The sequence below is a fragment of the Lemur catta genome, chromosome 1 (genome assembly GCF_020740605.2).
Source record: "Lemur catta isolate mLemCat1 chromosome 1, mLemCat1.pri, whole genome shotgun sequence".
Lineage (NCBI taxonomy): Eukaryota > Metazoa > Chordata > Mammalia > Primates > Lemuridae > Lemur > Lemur catta.
Window position 1 is genome coordinate 24,211,034 of NC_059128.1, and position 24,426 is coordinate 24,235,459.

The 24,426-nt window shown below is 38.2% G+C and overlaps 1 protein-coding gene across 2 annotated transcripts in view; it reads right to left on the reverse strand.

Annotated features, from left to right (window-relative positions):
• Positions 1–5,151: 5,151 nt before the first annotated feature.
• GPATCH2L (G-patch domain containing 2 like) overlaps positions 5,152–24,426 on the reverse strand; it is a 55,255-nt gene continuing 35,980 nt past the window's right edge. For both annotated transcript variants that reach the window (XM_045563284.1, XM_045563294.1), the window contains exons 9-10: positions 15,441–15,535; positions 5,152–9,873 (exon numbers count right to left, since the gene is read on the reverse strand). In XM_045563284.1, coding sequence (XP_045419240.1) covers positions 9,713–9,873; positions 15,441–15,535 — 256 coding nt within the window. In that variant the 3' untranslated portion in view covers positions 5,152–9,712. The remainder of the gene's footprint in view (positions 9,874–15,440; positions 15,536–24,426) is intronic.

The following is a 24,426-nucleotide window of genomic DNA, read 5'->3' on the forward strand; positions in this document are numbered from 1 at the left end:
TATTCTTATCTCAGAATTCATCACTCTAAATTGTGAGACTTGCTTTTCTTCTCTCTTCCTCAGAAGACCATGAACTTCATGAGAGCAGGAATGCCCTTCTTCTCTGTATACTCAGCTCCTAGCAGAGTGCTTGGCATGAAATGTGTTCTATACACATCTCCTGAATTAAGGGACGTTTCTAAAAGCCAACAGTGTTAAGACAGCCTTTGCTAGCAGTCAAAGATGTCTGTTTTGTACCTAATGTTTAACAAGATGTTGAAACCAGTCCATTACTATCCGTAACTCAAAGCACACGTCCTCCTGGCTTAGGCATCAGTTGTGCCCTGGTACACAAAGGACAATACCTTTTTATTGCTATAGGTCTGGAAGATTTTATTGACTTTTCTTTTGCTCTGATCACTTTCAAAAACAAAAATAGGTTGAAATAAGAGGATGTCAGAGAAATTGGCTATTTCCTTTGAATGATGTAGGCACAGGGAAGGGATGAGCCCATTCACAGTTGCCTGGATAGAGAAACAGCCTGCCAGGAGCAACAGGCCAGTGGAATAAAGGGGTCTCATCAGACACGTGGCTCTGGTCCAGTGGCACACAGTTCATTCCTACTGTGAGAAGAGGCAGCAGAGGTACTGGCTGAGAATAGATGCTCTAACATCAAATCGACTTGAGTTTGAATCCTGTGACACTTAATAGCTATGTGACTTGAGCAAGTCAACCTGTAACTGTAAGCATATTTCATTGCTTTAAAATGGATATAAAAGTACCTGCCTTAGAGTTTTTGAGGAATAAATGAGATGCTGTTTACAAATGGCATATAATAGTCACTCAGTCACTTGATTCACCATTATTATTACTGGGGACTCTGGATGGAGTCCTAATGGTTTCAAGAATATTGTATCTAAGGGACTCAGAAATACCCTGCTTTAGGGCAGCTGTCCTCTTCCCTAAGAGGTCCGTGAGGAAGGCTAGCTTAGTGTTCAGTAAGTGTGTGTTAATCACTGGTGAGGGCAATGGCCCTAGTGGACCTTTGCTATTCTTATTGGCTGTCTGGCATCTAAAGTTCCTTCCTGTGTTTGAGGAATTCATCCATTCCCAATGGAAGCCAAAAATTCCAGATAAACTCATGCTCACTTCCTACAGTTAGGACACAGGCATATGACTACTAGTCAGATCCACCTACCTAAGATTTGGAATCAGAACTACTGATTCAAGGAAGCCAGCAACACACAGGGTCCATTCTGATAAGAGTGGACCCCTACATCCAGTTCCACGGGCAGCATGCACTGATGATAGTGATGTGGGAAATCAAGCTCCACTTCACTAGCAGTAGAGCTAGTGCCTGAAACCCCGACAATAAGTTCTCTGATAAAGATCCAACATGGAGCCCAAGGTCAAAAAAGGGTGAGGAAGTGGGGTCTGTCTCACCACCTAAACCAACTAAAATCTTAATAGCAGCAGAAAGTCAAAGACTGAAGAGAGCATTGGATGGAAGAGGCTCTTTTGGGCACAGGCCTCCTTACCAGTCCAAGACCCTGGAAAGGAGAAAGCAGAATAGGGACTTTAGTCCTGGCCTTAACTTTTCATGACCAGCAGCTCCACCCAGTAGTAAACAGGGGTGATCCATCTTAGCATCTAACTAATTGAATGAGCAAATCCTCCTACCTCAGAGGGCTTCGAGGAGGAACAAAGGAGGCGAGAGAAGGAGCAGAGACCTTCAGTATCCTTTCCTAGAACCTTAAGGTAATTAATGTAAATGCTTCACTCTAAGTCTGCGCTTTAAGTTAGTGAATTAAGGTGGTATGGCAGAGAAACTCATTAGCATATAGGTGTTCATTAAAGTAATGGAGGCAGTGGCAGAGACAGACACCCACAGTCTGTGCTGGCCTGATCTACCAACCAATCTGCCTGCTTGTGGAAACTGAGAAAGAGCAAAGCAGTAGAAGAAAAATCAGGAAAGCAAAAATTTCAAAAAAGAAAGCGGTTATACAGCATCAGTACCATAAAGATCAACCTAAGGGCTAAATTTTGGCAGCTATGAGTCACTGGTGAACCCAGCAAGAACAATTTTAATGGTGGCAAATGTAGCAGCCAGGTTTTAGCACAGTGGGTCTCAGCCCCAGCTGCACATTTTTTGAAAGACTGAAGCCTGTCCCCACCTCCCCATTCTGATATAATTGGTCTGTAGTCCAGTCAGGGAATTAGGATTTTTAAAAGCTCCCCAGGTGACCCTAATGTGCAGCCAGGGTTAGAAACCACTGCTTCAGTGGACTGCAGAATTAAAGGAGTGCAGGGTGAGGGCAGTATACTTTAGCGGTAGTCAGGGGTTTGAAGGGTTGCGGAAGGGTATTTTTGTTTGAAGGAGGAACCTTTGAACATGTTTAAATGCAAAGCTGTATGTGCTTTTATGTGAGAGGCTGTAGCTAGATTGAGCAAGGCATCTGATCAAGGGAGAGGGCCGAGGGCACAGAAGGGATTCATCCTGGGCAGGGCAGGCACTAGCAAGAAGGAAAAGAGAAGGGTGTGTGTAAGTGGGAAGTTCTGCCTGAGGCTGTTATCTGGTGGGAGAGGGCTGAGATTAGCTGCTGAAGTTGAGAGAAGGTGGAGGTAGAAAGGGTTTATTAGGTCATTAAATATGAAATGTCCGATTTCAAATCAAAAGTGTAGTTTATTATATCTCAAACAAGAAGCCGTACAATTGATCAAAGTATGTGCCTAACCTATTGACACAGTTTTGCCATCTTAACGGTAGTTTGTTTATGCCAGCATTCTGAGAAAAAGCCTAGAGAGTGAGTGGCGATGAAATCGTGAAAGGCATTGTGCATAGCTTATTGAGAATTGAATATTTTTCCTTGCAAGAAGTGGTCCAAAGCCTGGGAGAAGTCCATTGGTGCAAGGTCTGGTGAATATGGTAGATGACAGAGAGTTTCCAAGTCCAGCTTCTGTAGTTTGAGCAGCGTTGTTTGGTCGACCTTACAAGAGGATTGGCCTGTCTCTATTGACCAATCTCCGCTGCTTTCTTGCAAGAATCCTCATCATTTCATTCAACTGGTTACAGGAGACATCACTACAATGAACTGACCAAGTTTCATGAAGCTGTAGTGGATAACACCAGCGCTGGACCATCACACAGACACCATTAGCTTTTTTTGATGAATATTTGGTTTTGGACTGTGTTTTGGCACTTCATCTTTATCCAACCATTGTGCCAAATGCTTGCAATTATCAAAAAGAATCCATATTTTATCACATGTAACAATACGGTGTAAAAATGGTTTGCTTTTATGTCGTGACAGCAAAGAAAGGCAAACTTCCAGACAACTTCACTTCTGATGTTCTTTTAATTCATATGGAACCCACCTACCCACCTTCTTTACCTCTTTACCTTGCCGATTTGTTTCAAATGGTCAAATATTATTGGAATAGTAATGCCAAACCTTGCTGCTAATTCATGTGTAGGTTGAGATGGATTTGCGTCCATTACAACTTTCAGGTCATTATTATCCTACCTCGGTCTCAGGTAGCCCATGTGGCTCATTTTCAAGGTTAAAATCACCAGAATGGAACTTCTCAAACCATCGATGTACTCTGCATTCATTAGCCACATCCTTCCCAAATACTTCATTGATATTTCAAGCTGTCTGCGCTGCATTGGTTCCACAATGGAACTCATATTCGAAAATAACACGAGTTTTTGACTTACCCATGATTTCACAAAAATTGCTCTAAAAAAAATTTGAAAGATAATCACAAGCCAAAACATGCATTTGAAAGACTGAGGATTTTCCTTCACAATAAACATAACACAAGTATCAAAGTGAAATGTCAGAGATATCAACTGTCAAACTTAGTACTTAAGGAAATCGGACATTTCATACTTAATAACCTAATAGAACGGCCGGTTTGCAATAGCTGCTGACAACAGGGGAGGGGCTGACTGAGATCAATCAATATTGACAGCAGTTCAAATCAGTGCCACGATTTTGGGGTGCCATCAGTTTGCATGGTCATGAGACTTTTTTCAGGGTCTACAGGGAGGAGCAAGATATAGAATATATACGTAGTGAAATGGGCTGGTTTTAAGTCAAAGCCACTTACAGCTGTTTTCAAGTTCTCTGATATTTTCTTTCCTTTTCCAATTAAAAACTTTTGAATGAGGAGTCTGCCAGGGTCAGACTAACATTTAGAGAAATAAAACATTAATTTAGCGTAATTTACATCTTAAAAGGCTTCTAACTCTATTCCCACACTTGATATATCTAGTAACACTAAAAATTTTGGCCAGAGGTTGTTTTAACTGGTCTTCGAGATGGGAAAGAAAAATTGTACAGTTAAACACTGTAAAAAGTGACATGACAGCTAAACAGCCTACATACATGAGCATGCAAGGAAATCATACTAGAGAACTAGTATACCTTTGCAAACCCAATGAACTCTGTAAGTCACAACTTGGGTGCCTAGGCTTCAGCAACAAGTTAGGGCCCAGCCCAGATAATATTAATACAAATAAAATATAAAGAAAAAATGGTCTTAAAGCTTTGAGCTTTAAGATTAGATACCATATTCTGAAACGCTGAACCCATGAGTCAGACTACAAAAAATAGCATGGTAATGCTATTGGTCCCCAACCCCTGAAGAATCACTAGCTGAAACGGAAAACAAAGACAATAGGAGGTAACTACGTGGGATCATGGAAAAATCATGGGAAATTAAGTAATGAGATTAAGTCCTAGCAAAAGATTATTAATAACTGAACAGTTTTATGACACACCTATGTACCCAAAGTGGTTTTTCTCCCAATTATGTTTTCATTTTATAAGCCATACTGTAAATGATTCATCATTATCATGTTGGAAAATACACAGTACTTTCCCTTGAAACTAAGATCTAATGAACAAATACGGTAAACTCAGAGGTGGCAATGCCTTGCACAAATAGTAATTTTACTGTCTATTGTGAAAAATGACTATCATTCATATACTAAAAATTCACTGTTATATTTTTATCCATTTTTAAAAGGTTATTTCCATTCATCAAAACATGGTCTTGATGGTACTTTCCTCCACATCATCCTTCCTCAATATTTCCAGGGGATCTTTCAGGAGCTTGTGGGGTAAAAAGAAATATGGGAAATAAAGACACTAAGTTTCTGCAAAGGATGATACACAAAACTTCTCTTTACTTATGGAGGGAATACAAGAGCCCCTCCAAGCTTAGAAGGATATAGTACATTAAAACATTTCTTTTTAACAGTGGCAAAGCCTATGGTTCTCAACCCTTAACATGTACCAGAGCCCACTGGAGGGCTTGTTAAAAGCTTGCTGGGCCTCATCCTTGGAGTTTCTGATCCAGCAGGTCTGGTCGGGGTGAAAATGTGCTGATGCTGCTGGCCCAGGGACCACACTTTGAGAAGTCCTGCTCTAAGCGCCTCCCCACCCCTCCCCTTGCTTTCCACTCTCCACCCTGCCAACATGGCTCTCCTTACTGACCGTCCTCAGGATCTGCTCCACCCTCCAATGCTGTACTTGAAAATTTTTTATTTTCCAAATCTGGTAGTTTTACCAAGTGTTGATGATGTCTATTTACAGTGGCAGGAAAATTTCTTTTTTGGCTGTAAGTTTGTTTTGCTGGGCTTGTTAAAAACTTTGTAATCCATGCTTTCAGCAATACTGTTCATCTTCTTTATTTCTTTTTGATGTTGCTATTTCCAAGCATTTGACATTCATCTTTTTGTGATCTTAACACAGGAGAAAGCATCTCTGTGCCACTTGCATTTAGTGCTTGGTGGTGGAACCCATCATTTTCCTCAACTTTTCCCTCTGAACCAGTTTTCTGATGAGGTAGGAACCCATCCTGATTGTTGCCAGTGACAGTAACTCCGCTAACTGTTGTGACAGGAGTGGGTGATAAGGAAATACTGACAAGTAAAACTGGCAGCTCGAGCATTACCAAAGGAAGCAGCCAACAATAAGCACTAACTCCTTTTACCATCCCTCCCACCATCCTATGAACCATGACACATCCTTGAAGCTGTGCCTTCAACTAGATGGCATCCACAGCTGCTAGAGTAAGCCACTTTGCTCTCATCCCAGCTCAGATAAAGTTCTCAAGACATACAGAACACTGAAAACAGCCTCTAACACTGAGATTTTTACATAGCCTTCTCCCCAGGAAAACAAAAGTATGTGGCTCAGAACCACAGTTATGAAGCCAAAATAAAACAAAGACTTGAAATGAATCATGCATCACCAGGAGCCTTTACCTGGAGCCAAAGTGGAGAATCCATCATATCAGCAATGACTGCGCCAGCCTAGTTCCTTTGTCACAACACTAACTTTTTCAATTCCAAGTGACTTAGGTAGTAACTCTGCCCCTGTACTCTGCATCAGAACTTCCCAGTCTGTGGGACAGATGTACAGATACAGGTATAAGTGTCCCAGATTCCAAAATGCAAAGCTCTATCAGATTAACTTATTTGGGATTCATAACTAGTTTAATTACTTGTCCTAGGTGTTACATTTAACAAAGGATGCCATAAGCATCACAGATTAAGATGATTTATTTTAGCTTTTGGTCATTTTGCTGCAAAAATGGCCTTGTTTTCAGCCTATTTCATAGCCCAGTAAAGTGATGTCCTCTGAAATTTTTAATTGCATTTGACTTTTAAAGAATCCAAAGAAGAAAATGAGGCCTAGTTTCCAACTGCATACCACTTAGTAAAAATTATACTCTGCCCCTTCCAAATTTGGTACCAAGTAAGCAGCTAATAATTTCCTCTTCTCATCAGTTCTTACCAAAAAGCAACACAAGAGTTTTGATACAAATGAAGTTGTTCCTTTAAAATACTACATCTGAAAAATAATTTCAAATTCCCTTAAACTCATAAGTAAAACTGACTTTTTGTGAAAGATTCTCATACAAGTCGATAATGACTTTTGCCCACTGTGGAAAACACAAGATTAAGATTCAGACAAGCAACTTGTGTAGCCAGCTAGGATAAATCAGAACCCTGAAATAAATAAAAACTGTGGAACTCAGATTTAGTTATTACTTTTGGGCAGATCAAATACATGAGCTCAAGGACCATCCTCAAAATTAAGTCATGCTATCCGATTTTTTTCAACACTGATTACAAAATCTGATTTTTTAAACTTTATCTTTCCTTAAACGGTAATAGATTTTTCTTAATTTATAACATATACACTGTACTATATAAAAGGAAAATTTAAATTTTAAGATTCAAAATACACTCAATCCTAAGGTTATCCTGTGGAACTGGTTAATACAGAAAGCAAGCAGAGTAAGTGATTAATAATTCCTTAAGCATGCATACATGGCACCTTAAAATGAGGAGCACAATTTACAACCCTGTGTTGGAAAGTATTTGTGTGCTTAATATTCTATTCTCTCGGGCAACTAATTTTCTTCCGATTTAGTATAGGTAGATGTTGCATTCTTGGGTGATCCCTGTTGAAAGTATTCAAAATGTTAGAAAAGCATGCCCAACAAAGATGATAAACATTCATGGCATATTGTTTTCTGAATATGAGTCTTGGACTGACTCAGGTCTATCACTGAAAAACAACAGATTAAAACCCAGACCAGAGAAAATCTCAAAGTCTGGGATTTTAGTCCTGGCTTAGGTATGTGATTTTTGAGCAAATCACTCAATTCTGTGACTGTTTTCATCTCTCTAAAATGGCATCACTTTGTAGAGATGTTTGAACTGTCAATTAAGTTGTACGTGTAAATTATTTTTAATCATAGGTAGAAAGGAAGACTATTAGGCAACACCTTGGCCCCCTGACCTGCAGAGGTTTTAATTAATAGTCCGTGACCATAGGACCAATCGCTACATGAGCCACAGAGCTTGGCACAAAGAAAAAAATTATGTCCATAGATTTCTCCCTTAAACCCAACCAAGTATGTTAGAAATATGTGCCACAGGTCACTGTGGGGACTAGGTAAGAAAGCACATGACAATAAAACATACCTTTATCACTGAAGTCAATCAGTGGTGCTATTTCATATTCAACAGATGTTACATTTTCTATACTTCTATGGGTGCAGCCCATAAGGAAGGGAAGTGTAGCCTTGAAACTCCCTGTAAGTACATTCACTACTGCATGAGAACCACGAGTGATTCTGAGGGATGCTGGGTTGGCTTCAGCACTACTCCTCTCCCATTCCACAGTCCCTAACTGCCCCTCCCTCCAGCACATTCCTTGCTATGAACCGACATGTTTTCCATCTTACATAAAGTGCTATGTAAACTTAGCTTCAAGTTCCCCTTTCCAACTAGATTCACATCCACCCACCTCCCCACCTCATCTGTAAAGAAATTCTAGAGTTTCCACTGCTAAGGACTATAATTTTTAAAGGGAACATGATAAAGTAGCCCACCATTACATTCTGTGTGGGGAAAAAAGGACAATCGCACTTTGGGGAAAGGAGGCCCTGCCCCACTCAGCACCTATTTAAGACAGAAAATAACCAAGTGCAGGAGTGGGAGTTCCTCTACAATGTGTCTGAGCAGTGAGCACTTCACAAACAGCTTCTGTGCATTTCAAAGTAAAAGCACTCAATTCGTACAAAAGAGCCCTTCTATCAACCAGGCCCCTGAATGACAGACACTCTTGATAATACTTTTTAGAAAGTGTGGCTTTTCTCCAGCAGCTCCGGGCAGTCACTTATTCCTCATTTTGACAAGGTAGCATCCAACTTCAGGCACGACTGTACATATAACTCTACATGCAGCTGAGCCGTCATAAACACGCCAAGTATAAAGGCATGTCAGAGACATTTTTCCTTCCCAGAACATGGCCCCAAGAAGCCATTATTATAATAGAGTATGAATTTCTGCTACACGTTATTGACCTATAATACTAATAATAAAGTCCTACTTAGGACATAAAGGCTTACACTGGGACATGAAGTTATAAAACACAATCCACTGACTATTTTAAGTTTGCTGTATACCTAAACCACTTTCTTCACTACACCAATCTGTGTGTGTGTGTGTGTGTGTGTGTGTGTGTGTGTGTGTGTGTCCTATTTGGTAGAACACAAACTTTGGAGATGAGGTAAAATACAATGCAGCTGGGGCTGATCCCATTAGACCATCTGCAGAAAAATGGAAGAAGTTCCCAAGGCCCAAGTTGCTGGTTTCTCTTTTGAGGCCCCCAGTTGAGAGAACTTGGTTGTTTTATCTTATTGGCACTCTGAGTGAATCAAGACTAGGCTCAAAGGCAAGCCTTATCTCCTGTAAACACGATTCTTACAGGCCTTAACTCAGTATTTAAATTCTGGAATTGGCTACAAATTTGGGACTTCCTCAAATGATATTAAAAGCTCTACACAAAAGGTATGCAAAAGCAGTTAACTAGTTTTTTAAGAACAAAGACAGAACTGCAAAAAAGCAACAGCTCTGTGAATGGAGCTGTAGGTAAATGTTGGGACAGCAAAAATCATGTAACAGAGCAGATGTCCTTTTTGTTAAAAAAAAATTGCTGCCTCAATGCTTTACTATTAAAAAAAAAAAAAAAATTCCCACAACATGATTTCCTAAGAGAAAGAGTTCGCTGCTGTGATTGGAGAGGAGTCGGTTCTGGCAAACAGGACTGGGAATATCCATTAAGATATGTACGAATATATAATACAAAGTCTAACATTTGTTTCAACAACACCCAGTCAACTCCTGGAGGGTAAAATGTGTTCTCTAGCTGTATCCAGGGCTCTTTTCTTGTGGCATTTTAAAAAACGTAGCTGTAGTTGAGTCTGTGGCTTTCTCTGCTGCCGAGGTCCTGATCAACCACTCAGAGTTTGGAGACTTCGGGGCCTGTGATGCTGGTGTGGTTGGCTCCAGTGCATCCGTGGGAACTAATAAGGTGGTTACAAAAGTAAGGAGGAAAAAAACATCAAAGGAAAATACATTAGAATAAGACAAATTAGAATGAGAGACACTTAGAAACAAAATTTTCTAAATCCTTATATTTTATGTCCTATCAACCCAAGTGGCCACATAAAGTTTCTTTTTTTCCTACAAAAAATTAAAGGCAAGATTTAAGTGAGATAAATTTCTCTATCTGAGAAAATGGGTTTAACTGAATAAATGAATACATTCAGTAATACAAATTCATAATGTAATAAAAACCACTTATTAAGCACTTATGTGACAGGCATACACTGCATAAGCACTGCACTATCATGATCTTATTTCCTAATCCAAACACTTATTAGTAGATATTGTCACCTCCATTTTCCATATCAGGAAACTGAGGTATAGAGAGGTCAGATAAATTGTTCAGGGATGCAACAAGCTGGTTAAGAAGCAAGATTCAAACTCAGATACCGGACTTGAAGCCCTATCCTCTTTCTGTCACCCCCTATGGCTCTACTAGGGCAGTGCCACCAATAAATGCATACAAGGAAAATGGTAGAAAGAGAACATAGGCCCAGTATTTTTCAATAAGGTCACTAAAGACATTCTAGACAGGATAATCATTGCTTTGTGCAGGGCTGTCCTGCATATTGGAACCATTATAATCCTGGATCCTGTCTATTGAATGCCATTAACATTCCCCAGTCACTGTGACAACCAAACATTTTCTTCACATTTCCAAATGCCTGAGTAGAGCAGTACAAACCACCATCATCACTACTCATTCTGTTGAGCACAATTATGCACTAAAATATGGTAACATCTAGGAAAATTTAGATTTTACCCTGTTACCCAATAATTCCAGTCCCAGGAATGTAACCTAGAACAGTAATTTTCAAATTGTGGGTCACAAAATCAATTCAGTGGGTTATGATCATTACCACTTTTTTCCTCTATGGGAAGAAATAGAAAATATGAGAGTATACCCAGGATTTATTTCAGATTTACATGTACATATACACATATATCCAAACATGAATTTCTTACTGTGGGTTAATGTAAAAATATCTTGAAAGCTTTTACTCCATAGCACATATACAAGAGTTCTTAAGGGCAATGGCTTTCAAAGGTTTTGGAACTTCAACTACAGCAGCAAGAAATATATCTGACAACTCAAATTTCTCTTTCTCTCACATACACACACTCACAACAAACTCATACACACATAATTATTCATATTTAACTGATAATAAATTTCCCGAAACTATACCTATCCTTACATGGTCACCAAAACACAGTGAAAAAAACCCTACCTTAGAAAAACTTTTTTTGCTATTTTTTATTATGGTAAAATATATATAAAATTTACTATTTTAACCATTTTTAAATGTACAATCCAGGAGCATTAAGTTCATTCATACTATTGTACAACCATCACCATTATCTATCACCAGAACTTTTCATCATGTCAAATGGAAACACTATACCCATTAAATGACAACTCCCTATTCCCTCTTCCCCCAGCCCCAGGCAACTACCATTCTACTTTCTGTTTCTATCAATTTGAATATTCTAGGTAGCTCAAAATAGTGGAATCATACAATATTTGTTTGTCCTTTTGTGTCTGGCTTATTTCACTTAGCATGTCTTCATCCATGTTGTAGCATGTGCCAGAATCTCACTGTGAATAACAAAGACTTTCAGGCTGAATAATAGTCCATTGCATGTGTGTGTGACATGTTGTTTATCCATTCATCTGGCAATGAACATCTGGATTGTTTCTACCTTCTGGCTATTACGAATAATGCTGCTGTGAACATAGGTGTGCAAAAATCTATTTTAGTCTCTGCTTTTCATTCTTTTGTGTATATATCCAGAAGTGAAATTACTAGATCATATGGTAGTTTTATGTTTAATTTTTTGAGGAACTGCCATTCTGTTTTCCACAGTGATGCACCATTTCACATTCCCACCAGCAATGCACACACAGGGTTCCAGTTTCTCCACATGCTTGCTAATATCCGATGTTCTCTGTTTTTTGATTCACCATCCTAATGGGTGTGGAGTTGAAGAACATTTGCACTTGTTCTCTCAGAGAACAATGCAGTAGTTTTCACAATAGCATAAAACAAGATACAATCCACATCTCCATCAAGAATGTTTAATTGTAGTCCATTCAACATACTCATACAATGGAATATTATATATATGGCAGTTAAAAATGAATAGATTCTGGCAGGACAAAATATGAATGCATCTCAAGAACAGAACGGTGTGAAAACTGGAACTTATAAAACATGACATACAGTTTGATTCCATTTATACGAGGTTCAAAAACATGCAAAACTAGATAATATATTGCTGAAAGATATGTATATCTGTTAAAAATACTTGAAAAAAAAGAATTCTAAACAATAAACAAAAAACTATCAGGATAACTTTTACCTCCGTGGAAAGTAGGAGGAAGATTTTAAAGGTAATGTTCTTTATCATAAAGTGGATGGTAGGTACATTGATATTTACTGTATTGTTTTTCTTTATGCATCTACTATAAATGTTCTCGTGTAGTCATTCAATAATGACTACATTCAAAAATATTGAAACATATTTTTAACTTTAAAAAACATTTAAACTTCAAAAAGACATAGTGGGCAATAAGAAATTTGTCCTATGACTCCTGAAACAAGGGACATTGTAAAATGGACCTATTGAATCCAACTATGGGGTTAGAATAATAGTGAAAATAACTCTTTTGACCTTAAGAGTCTATTAATTTATTCATGCAACAAATATCTAGTGAGTTTATTCCATGGGCTAGGTATTCTTGTAGATGCTAGGGGTACAGGAGTGAGCAAACAGAGTAAAAATTCCTGCCCTTGCGAATGCATCTCTAGCATCACTGGCCTGGTACTGGAAACCTGATGTGACTAATTAACAGATTAACTATTAAGTACCCTTCTTTTTGAATGATGCTCTAAGGATGTATATCCCATCCCAAGGAGAGGAAGGACAGAAAAGGGAATAGCCAAAATAGTCCAGGCTCTGAATAGAATTTCTGATCACCTCAATTTCCCTTTCCCAAAAGCCATGTATTTACTTTTTGAAGGACGGGAATTTGCATGCTAAGGGCTCTGATCTACCATTCTGATGAAGAAAATCATTTCAAGAAAAACAAGTCTGGTTTCCATCTGGGTTCCTTATGTTTAGTACAGTACTTGGTCTCAAATTTTGGAGAAAATAGTCCATTTTTTCTTGTCCAAGTACATTCTTTAAGAGCATATACATAGTTCACTTCAGCATGAGGTCAAGATTTGCGGGGAATCCCTGTTCTGGTGTATTAGTCGTGGAAGCAGGTATGCGTGCTTACTCACTAGGATCCCGGGTGTGGCTCTGTGCGCCAGACACCTGCATGCTAGAAAGCCGTAAAGGAGAGGGGAGTGAAGATAAAAAGAAGAAAATAAAAGTGCTACACTCGCAAGATGTCTACTTAACGACCCTATGGTCGTTTACAGGTCTTTTCTCTGGCCTTTTGTTACTATTAGTACAAAAAGACAAGGAAGACACACTGTTTCTTCCTGCTCTTCACCTCTCTAGCCTTACTAATATCTTTAAATTCAGTCAATTTCAACTCAAAACTTTCTACCAGTGGGGGAGGGGAAAAAGGGAAAAGATTTGTGGCTGCATGTTTAAGAAAGAAGCTGAATTCATCACAGTGACAGGGGAGAGTGTTGGCAGAGATCTGAGCTATTTATTCTTTTAGGAAAATCCTATAAAGAATGACACAAGGAAGCCTCTATCTGCAGTCTTGTTCATCACACTGCTGAAGAATCCGATAACAGATGTATGCAGTAGCGTGATTTAGTGCCAGGAGCTGGCCCCTGATGTGTATTAATACAGCGGCAAAGCAGAACGCACCTCTCTTCATCACTCATTCCTATAAAAGAGGTGGAATCCGAGATGGCCCGATGTTAGGCAGAGCAAGCCCATTTGTTCTACTGACTGATGGCACAGGCTCAGGCTATGTCCTTCACCTCCATGGGGCACTCAGGTTGTGGGTAGAAAAAAAAAAAGAAAATGCTCAGCGAAGCAGGGCTTAGTCAACAAGTGAGAGGAGAGGAGTTACGCTCAGTAAGGAAACATTTAATCCTCAAAGTCTTGTTTAATTACCCCCACATCCCATACATTTTCCAATTTGAATATGGAATAAGGATTTAAAACTCTTCTCAATGGTTCTTCTCCTATAAAGAATTAAAAACTAAAAATAGAAGCTAGATATTAAGGAGGAAAAAAAAGGACAAAGAGATAAAAGAGGGGAGGTTTTGTTTTAGTGCTTCAAATACCATAGACTGGATGAGGATCTGAGTTTTGATGTGGGGTCACAGTTTGGAATCAATCCTACCATATAAAAAGACACAACATCTGCAGTGTTTAAGAAGGCAGCTCTAGAGTCACAAAGAAACTGGTTTGATCCTGGCTCTGCAACTGATCAACCATGTGACCTGGGGGAAGTGATTTAACCCTCAGTTTGCTCAGGTGTAAACTGGAAATAAAAACAGCATCCACCTTATAAAACTGTTGCAAATATTAAGTGAAATAATGCTTGCAAAGTGTTTGGTTCAGGGCCTTGTCATGTGAAAGGCACTAAAAAATTTTACTATGATCATCAGACCTGTGATTAACACTGTCCAGTATGAGTTACCTTCAAGCAGACATCCCAAACACAAGCTCAAAAAGGACAATTTCAGAGTTTGCCCAAACTTGGGGATACAGTTCCGTATCTGTCTGGAGTTTACCCTTTACTCAGCTATCAGGTGCTCTGATCTATATAATATATAGTATTTTCTAAGGAAAATAATCTATGACATATACTCAATATCCAATTTTCTCGCTGATATGAATACATAACTATCCCTTGTTTTCCTTTAAGGATAACATACATGAAGTAAAGCACATAAATCTTAAATGCACAGCTCATATACTGGAGCATTTCCAGCACCCCAGGTTTCTTTGTGCTCTCTCAGTCACTACCCCCCACAAATGAGAACCACTATTTTGGCTTCTACCTACCAATCAGTGATTACTTTACAAAGAAAACTGAAAAGTTTTAAACTGAAAATTTTTTTTTAATTAAAAATTTTTTGACTAGTAAAATACTACACTGTATTATTCATAAAAGCAGTAAGAATGTATCGTACTGTATACCAAATAAGAAGCAAATTAACCCATGGGACTCCCTGACTACTGACTGAACTGCCACCTCAACTGGATTTTCATTAATATGGACCCAATTTCCTGTCTGTGCTAGAACAATAGCACAGATGACTAGAGATTGCTGATAGAGGAACATAGAGTTTCAAACACTAGAAAGCCATGAGATAGTGAAAAATGTAGACTTCAGGGTCAGGGAGAACTGGACAATCACTTCTCACAGTTTCAGTCTGTCCATGTAAAATGGGAATAATTGACCTATCTTATCACAAAGATTAGATGAAAAGGTATACAAAACACATAATTTAGTGCCCAACACACCGTAGGTGCTCAGTAAATGATAACTGCATATAATCACCTGCACTGGGGCTAGACAGAGATGCTGTGGCCATAGGTTTCCGTTTCCTCTTGATGTCACGTGAACATGGTGGTCCCCAGTGTACATTCGCCTGTCTGCAGATATGAGAAGTGAAAAAATGGTTTTAACTTTGTAATTCATATTGTATATGAGACATTATGTTCAGCCCAGATGAAATCCTTGATCCATTACAGACAAAACCAAACAGGCACAATCTTTTGCCATTAAGTGTTGGCACAAGATTATTCAGAATTAATCATAACTCACTCTTTACCCATAATACACACCCCTTCTAAACTTTTTACCTGATTTCAGTGTAGCAGATATTCAAGATTAATTTCAATAAATATGCGTTTCATTACATGCATATTTTTGCACAATTATTTTTCATAAAAACTGTAACTGCAATTGTTCTAAACCCACTAATGAAATACCTACTCCCAAGTGGTAATATATTGAAAAGTTTAATGCTGCATGAACACAGATATTTGCATAGAATTTTAATAGGAAATTTAACCCTTTTGCCACTATAAATCTGAATTTTCAATACTGTCTATGTCACAAGTTAAATAAGTTTGGTTTCTGTGACTTTTAAAAGTATTAATTATATGTCAGCAATGTTTCCTCATCTGAATATTCAGCTTATCTTAAAAACAAAACACTGAGAGCTTCAAAACTAGAAAAACAAAAGATTCTCTGAAAGACAATGGCTTAACACTGATATGGCTGGTATGCCATTTTATTAATAATTGATGCTGCTCCCCACTCCTTATTTCTCACAAACTAGACAGATCCTGCCCCAATTAAGGGCCAAGTTGAGTCCCACCTTTATACAAAGCTTTCCTTAAACATTTGAGGCTTTATCTACCATGAATCAATATTAAACTGGTACACATACGTCTTGTTTCCCTAATGGAACAAAAAAGCTTAATCTCCTTGAGATTAAGAACGGGGATCCTGAGAACAGGAGCCATATTTACACTTTCATAATTTCCAGTGGTCTACCAAGCGCAGCACAAGACACATAGCTGATCCTCATTAGCTGCTGATTAGAACTGACATGAATGAATAAAAGGTCTAATCAAATGGCCAATTGAACACTTAAAAGTTAAATGGTACTGGTTTAAAATGGTAAATTTTATATTATGTATATTTTACCAAAAAAATTTTAAATAGTCAATGTACATAACATATTAAAAGGAATCCAATAAAATCACATCAGATAAACTCCTAATTGGTAATCCCAGCTAGAGATCAAGACTATTTCTTGACAGTCTTAAAACTGGAACCTCCAACAAATCTAACAGAATCTAGGTAGCAAGGCAACAAGACAACTGTTGAATCGACAATTTTCCTATTCAGAGGGCCCCCCAATCTGGCAACTTCCACAGTTTAAAACACACACACATACTCATTTCTCTAACTAGCAAAAGCTTAAGAGTCAATTCAATTCATAAACAGGAAAATATAAGAATTTGACTAGAATCCTAAGAGATTTTTTTAGAATGCAGAGTGCTATAAGCCAAGATTTATAATACAAAGCCATTGGTTTGGAAAATTCCATCCAAATCACCTTTTATTGGTCACTCTCTCCTGCATAGAAAATTAAGTTAATACCCCATGAACAGTTAATTCTGAAAACCCAAATAGTTAATTCTGAATAAATGTGTAAAATAGAGGAAAACAGTTCATATTTCATACCTTATGTGAATAAGCCTAGTAGCATGCTGATTTAGTAATAAATCAACATTGAAGACAACATCAAAGGTAGATAGGACTTCACTCTGAATGGACAGGTAGTAATTCCCTTTGAAGCCAAGACACAGGCAGAAAAGAAAGTGACACTACAAAATTTGTTCCTCATCAAAACAGAGAAATGTAGAGTATAGAGCACCCATCTTTTCCACAAACATGGAACTTGAGTATAGATAGACCCAAACTCAAACCGCCCAAGCATTTTGATCTTATCCTCAAGCATGATTCAGAAAGAGAAACAAATTCAAACAAACGATAACAGTTTATAGTCATGCTTCTTTCCTCTTTACCTTAAGCTCATTAAAGGAATCTCCAAAACCTTGCAGAATAAATGTTAACACCACTGCTTCAAACTAAACTATGCTACTGGACATCAGAGCAGTGACACCCTGGAGCAGTGGGGATGTTGGGCAGGACAGACAGAAACTAGAACAGGTGCAGAGAGCTTCTGGGGGTCTTTCTGGTAACGTTCTTTTTCTAGATCTGGATGCTGGGCACTTGGCTGTGACTTTGTGACAATCCATCAAATGTATACTTCTTTGTACACTACTCTGTATATCATCCTTTGACAAAAAGTTTAATTAAAAACACTGCTTCCTCAAGATCAATGTTTACAATATGCTGAGTTTTATGATATTAATTCTTGGAGTACCAACTTGGGCTGAACTACATAAATATTGCCTTGTATTTACACCTCATCCACCATTTTCACAGCTTTGCACGTTTGATATATGTCAGCAACAAGGTTAAGGGCCCATATTGTCAGCTCCTTTATGGATCTAGTCAGTAACAATTATTATTGCACACTTTTAAGGAATGATAGACATATTTTGGAGTAAAAAGATGAAACCATTTATGCACCAAAATGTTTAAATTTTTAACCATTTTACTGGAAATATGGTGGTTTTTAAAATGCTTATTTTAGTAAAATAAAAGTAAGTATACTTATCTATTGTTATGCACGTAGGTTATTATATGGCACTATATCCTGCAATGTCCTCAGGAGGCTACTGAGGACTCAGTGGCTCAAGTGGTCCTTAAACCATCCTGGCCCTCTAGGCAATGGTCCTTGGATCCCTGTCCCTTCTCTGCTCAGTAATGTTATGAGCAGACTCCCAATTGCTAAGCCTCTGGCCTGGTACTTCTCTCTGCAGTAAACCGTCTACTCCTACCACTCCATTCCCACTTCTAATTGTTGTCCTGAACATTCTAAATCCTTCAAATTTTATAAATTCCTCTGGTTAAAACTTAGGAAAGAACTAAAAGCTTTCTAATGAAACCAAGTAACAAGGCTTGTTAACCAAGTAATAAGCTTGCTATTTTGTTGTAAAAGTGTGTGCTTGTGTATGGACTATTTCATTTCTACTCATCAGTGTTTCTGCTTCTTTCACTGGTCACAAAGTTTTTACTGAGCACCTACTCTGTGCCAAGCATTGTACTAGACACGTTGCAGAATATAGTGCCATATAATAACGTATGTGCATAATAGGTAAGTATACTTACTTTTATTTTACTAAAATAAGCATTTTAAAAACCACCACATTTCCATTAAAATGGCTAAAATTTAAACATTTTGGTGCATAAATGGTTTCATCTTTTTACTCCAAAATATGTCTATCATTCCTTAAAAGTGTGCATTATACTAGACGCTAGGGATGTAGTGATAAACAAAACAGACACCATCTGCCTTGCAACCTACAGATCTTGTAACCTAGCCCTATTTGTAGCTGCACAGCTTTTTAGGCTACAGAATATGAACAGAGAAACTAAGGCAGTGATAAAGAGAAGCCATGCTCATTTTTAAAAATCAGTTTAAATGCTCTTTCCCTCTTAAAATATTTCTCTTAAGACCCATTTCGAGGTTGGAGACCTATTTCGCAGAAGGAAGAGTAACATCATATCTTAAGACTGAGTACACAAGGGATATTTTTCTCTATATGTATCCCTTCCTAGTCAATATTTGGGGACGGAAGAGAAACAGCCAAACTGTTATAAAAAGACAGTAAGACATTTTCCTTTTTGGTTTTAAGTGAACACTAGTACTAGTCGAGTTTACAGTTTAGGAAAATCTATTTTTCCAAGTGAGGGCTCCATCTGCTTGGAAAGAACCTTAGAGGACAAAGAAGGAAAAGGATCCAAAATAAGCCTGGGCTAGTAAGAAGAAAGTTGGGTACTTAAAGCAAGAGGATTTAAAGGAGACAGGAAATGGAAGCTGCCATGCTGTACAGCACAGTCAGAACATTAGGATAGCCCCGTTCAAGAGTAAAGAATAGTATATGTGGGCTGGAAAGGCCTCTTGTGTAATTCTGGGGACCTTAGCATGTGGGCAGGCAACTGCTGCAGCCTCTGCTTCTTATTCAAGAGGGAGTTCCAGTTTTTTGTTTAGCCCAAAGTAATTCCATATCATCAGCAGTAGACATAAAAAATTAAGGCAGGGAAAGAAAAATAAAAAGGTTGACCTCCTTCTCACTCCAATTTTCATTTAGGGGTATTTTTTTTACATGTGTTATTTATTTAACATGTATTATTTAACTTTGATGGTATCACTGTTTACTTGTACAAAAAGAAACTGAAAAGGTTTGACTGTCATTGGCATATATGAAAGCCTCTGATTTGTGTGTATTGATTTTGTATCCTGAGACTTTACTGAATTCATTTATCAATTCCAGGAGTCTCTTGGTTGAATCCTTGGGGTTTTATAGATATAATATCACATCATCAGCAAAGAGTGAGAGTTTGATCTCTTCTGTGCCCATTTGAACACCCTTGATTCTGCTCTCTTGCCTGATTGCTCTCGCAAGGACTTCCAGCACTATGTTGAATAGCAGTGGGGACAGTGGGCAACCTTGTCTGGTTCCAATTCTAAGTGGGAATGCTTTCAATTTTTCCCCATTGAGTATGATGTTAGCTGTGACTTTGTCATATATGGCTTATAACATTTTTAGGTAGACCCCATCTATGCCTATTTTGTTAAGCATTCTTATCATAAAAGGGTGTTGAATCTTGTCAAATGCTTTTTCTGCGTCTATTGAGAGGATCATATGGTCTTTGTTTTTGCTTCTATTTATGTGGTGAATTACATTAATAGATTTGCGTATGTTGAACCATCCCTGCATCTCTGGGATGAAGCCCACTTGGTTGTCATGGATTATTTTCTTGATAAGCACCTAGATTCAATTTGCTAGGATTTTATTGAGAATTTTTGCATCTATATTCACAAGGGATATTGGTCTGTAGCTTTCCTTTTTTGTTGTGTCCTTTTCTGGTTTTGGTATCAGGGTTATGTTGGCCTCATAAAATGGGTTGGGGAGGATTCCGCCCTTCTCGATGTTGTGGATTAACTTTTGTAGGATAGGCACCAGTTCTTCTTTGTAGGTGTGGTAAAATTCAGGTGAAAACCATCTGGTCTGGGGATTTTCTTTTGGGGAAGGTTTTTTATTGCTGTTTCGATAATACCCTTCACAATAGCAACAACAAAAAAAATAAAGTACCTAGGAATATATTTGACTAAGGAAGTAAAAGACCTCTACAGGGAGAACTATGAAACACTGAGGAAAGAGATAGCAGAGCATGTAAACAGGTGGAAAACCATACCATGCTCGTGGATCGGAAGAATCAACATTGTTAAAATGTCTATACTACCCAAAGTGATCTACACATTCAATGCAATCCCTATTAAATTACCAACATCATTTTTCACAGATACACAAAAAATAATTTTACGCTTCATGTGGAACCAGAGAAGGCCCCGTTTAGCAAAAGCAATTTTAGGCAATAAGAACAAAATGGGAGGTATTAATTTACCAGACTTCAAACTATACTACAAGGCTGTGGTTATTAAATCAGCTTGGTATTGGGATAAGAACAGAGACATAGACCAGTGGAACAAAACTGAGAATCCAGATATAAAACCATCCTCATATAGCCATCTAATCTTTGACAAAGCAGACAAAAACATACACTGGGGAAAAGATTCCTTATTCAATAAATGGTGCTGGGAAAACTGGATAGAAGACTGAAACAAGATCCGCACCTTTCACCTCTCACAAAAATCAAATCACAGTGGATAACAGACTTAAACCTAAGGTGTGAAACTATTAGAATTCTAGAAGAAAATGTGGGAAAAACTCTTATAGACATTGGCCTAGGCAAAGAATTTATGAAGAATACCCCAAAGGCAATCACAGCAACAACAAAAATAAATGGGACCTGATTAAATTAAAAAGCTTCTGCACAGCCAAACAAACTGTCATGAGAGCAAACAGCCCAAGGCAGGCGGATCGTTTGAGCTCAGGAGTTCGAGACCTGCCTGAGCAAGAGTGAGACCTCACCTCTACTAAAAAAATAGAAACAAATTAGCAGGACAACTAAAAACATATAGAAAAAATTAGCCGGGTATGGTGGTGCCTGCCTGTATTCCCAGCTACTCGGGAGGCTGAGGCAGTAGGATTGCTTGAGCCCAGAAGTTTGAGGTTGCTGTGAGCTAGGCTGACACCACAGCACTCTAGCCCAGGCAACAGAGTGAGACTCTGTCTCAAAAAAAAAAAGACATCTGCACCTGAATGTTTATAGCAGCACAATTCACAATTGCAAAGATGTGAAAACAACCCAAGTGGCCATCAATACATGAGTGGATTAATAAAATGTGGTATATGTATACCATGGAGTACTACTCAGCTATAAGAAACAATGGTGATATAGCACCTCTTGTATTTTCCTGGATAGAGCTGGAACCCCTTCTACTAAGTGAAGTATCCCAAGAATGGAAAAATAAACACCACATGTACTCACCATCAAACTGGTTTCACTGATCATCACCTAAGAGCACATTTAGGAATAACATTAATCAGGAGTCGGGCAGATGTGGGGGGGAGGGGATGGGTGTATACATACATAATGAGTGCAATGAGCACTGTCCAGGGGATAGATATGCTTGAAGCTCTGATTCGGGGTAGGAGGAGGGGGCAAGGGCAATATATGTAACCTAAACTTTTATACCCCTATAATATGCTGAAATTAAAAAAAAGAAATTGAAAAGAGACAATGCACAAATGTGGTAACAGAAAGGGCAAGGGAAAAGAGTATGGGCTTCTCTTTCTCACCAACACACAGAGTCCCTCACTGTAGGTAGAAACGGTGGAAGATTTAACCAAACATTTTAAAACTCTTTTTCAAGAGTAGTATATGGTTATTCTTGGGTTGCAAACCATGTACTATATGTCTGGGGAAGAGATCTTTCAATTACTCAGAGTACAAAAAAGGCTAAGTATAAGTTAACCCAGTCTTTACCAAATTAAAACTTCATTCTCAATTAGAGTAGCAAATGGTTATCAGAATTACATAAGGAGCTTTTACAAAATACACATGTCCCCACCAAGATCCTAATTTAGTAGGTTGGGCTGGAGTGAAAACATAATCACTCTGCTTATTTTGAAGTTTTTCCCCAGGTAATTCTGATAAGCACCTACCTACTGCAAAAACTGCTGAGTTAAAAAAATCTACCAAACTCCCAAAGCCCACCTAGTCAATAATAGAGATATAAATATTTAATGTAAAGAACAATAAAATGATTAAGTGAATATTAATTTAGATAAAAACATTGTTTCCCAGTATACAAGCAATTAACTTAGAGAAAAGACAGGCTATGCTTGTTCTGTTTCGTCTGATCAGGGCCTCAGGGACAATCTTCACTCAGGCCAGCAAATACCTGGGGCACGTTCCTTTGCAGCACATGTGCTGGGATCAGTACTTCCCCTAAGAGTGTCACATTCTCCCACTGTGGTGGCATTTGCTAAAAAGAATTTAAGGGAGGGGAGAAAGATGGTGGGGAGGAGAGGGGAGGAGAAGCAGTAAAAGCAATAAATACGCTCTTTTTAAAAAAATTCTCACTTCAGAAAAAGTCACTACATTCTTATCGTAAGTGTGAAGGTGAATGCTGAAGATTAACAATTAATTGAAAGAGTATTCTTTATATCCACGCATAAATACATTTCTGTTTTATTTTTTACTGCAGGTAACTGAAAGATCAGGTGAGTTGTTAAAACTGCAGTGTTACTTAGGAAACTGGGCAGATCACTATGTCCTTGGGGCAGGAATGTACTTTTAGGGAAAAAAAAAATTACTTTGAGAAATACATGCATGTTTAATAGAACCAATGTTGGCAAAAAAATTACTGAAGTGACTGCTTTAGATTTGGAACAAAGGTGTCTAGAGTCACTCCTAAGGAGAGAAAACTGTCTTTATCTGCCAGTGGCAAGCTAATTTAAGGAATAGTTCACCTTCAAAAATCAGTCATTTTTAAAAGCTGCTGAAAAGTTCATTTTTTGTATGAAATAAAAATAAAAATCTAGGGTAAAATTTGTTTTCTGTACCTTCACACAAATAAGTAACATCAGGAAAATAATACGATGTATCTAGGGACCAAAGGTCATCTACACCATATATTCCAATTATTCGTCTTAATTACTAATCTATTCAACTATTCATGGAAGCCTACCCTGTGTAAAATACCACGCTGGATGTGGAGAGGTTAGATATAAGAGGACTGAGCTGACGTCCCATCCCAGGAGCTCATAGCATAGTAGGAAGACCAACTCACAAACCAAGAATTAATAATCCAAGAAAATGAGCTGTAATCAGGGAACAAGTAAGGTGCCAGCATAAAATGAGGGAAAGGATTAAATCTAGGGAAGTAGAAAGACCCCTTCCTCCCATGCGATTTTACTTTTAGGATTAACTGACATTTATTAAACACCCAGGAAGGGAAATATTTTCACAGACTTGCACGTGGAAAATGATCTAGGCATCTGACATTAGGGGAAGCTAAGGAGAGAAAAACACTTAACAATTATCACAGGAAACAGAAAAGGTTTTTCTAATAGGAAGAGAGCCTGGCAATCCCACTAATGGTTTTCACTCAAATGTGACCCTTAGCGATCTGTGACAAACTAGCACCTGAAAGTGCTTCTGTCTAATCTACTTCCCTCAGCCAGGATAAGGTAGGCATATCCTGAAGCTGTTTCATGCCACCCATAGGAGCAGAATTGTTTCATATCAGTTGGAAAGATGGGTGTATTACAATGGAAAAACAGAGAATTTGCTTTCATCAATCCACTTACACAGTAAGATACCAGCCAGCTGAGAACTGCTGTAAACAAGACTCTCCAACAGAGGACAAAAGATTCAAGAATTGTGTACTGTATAAAGGGCAGTTCCAATAGGCTTGGGCAGC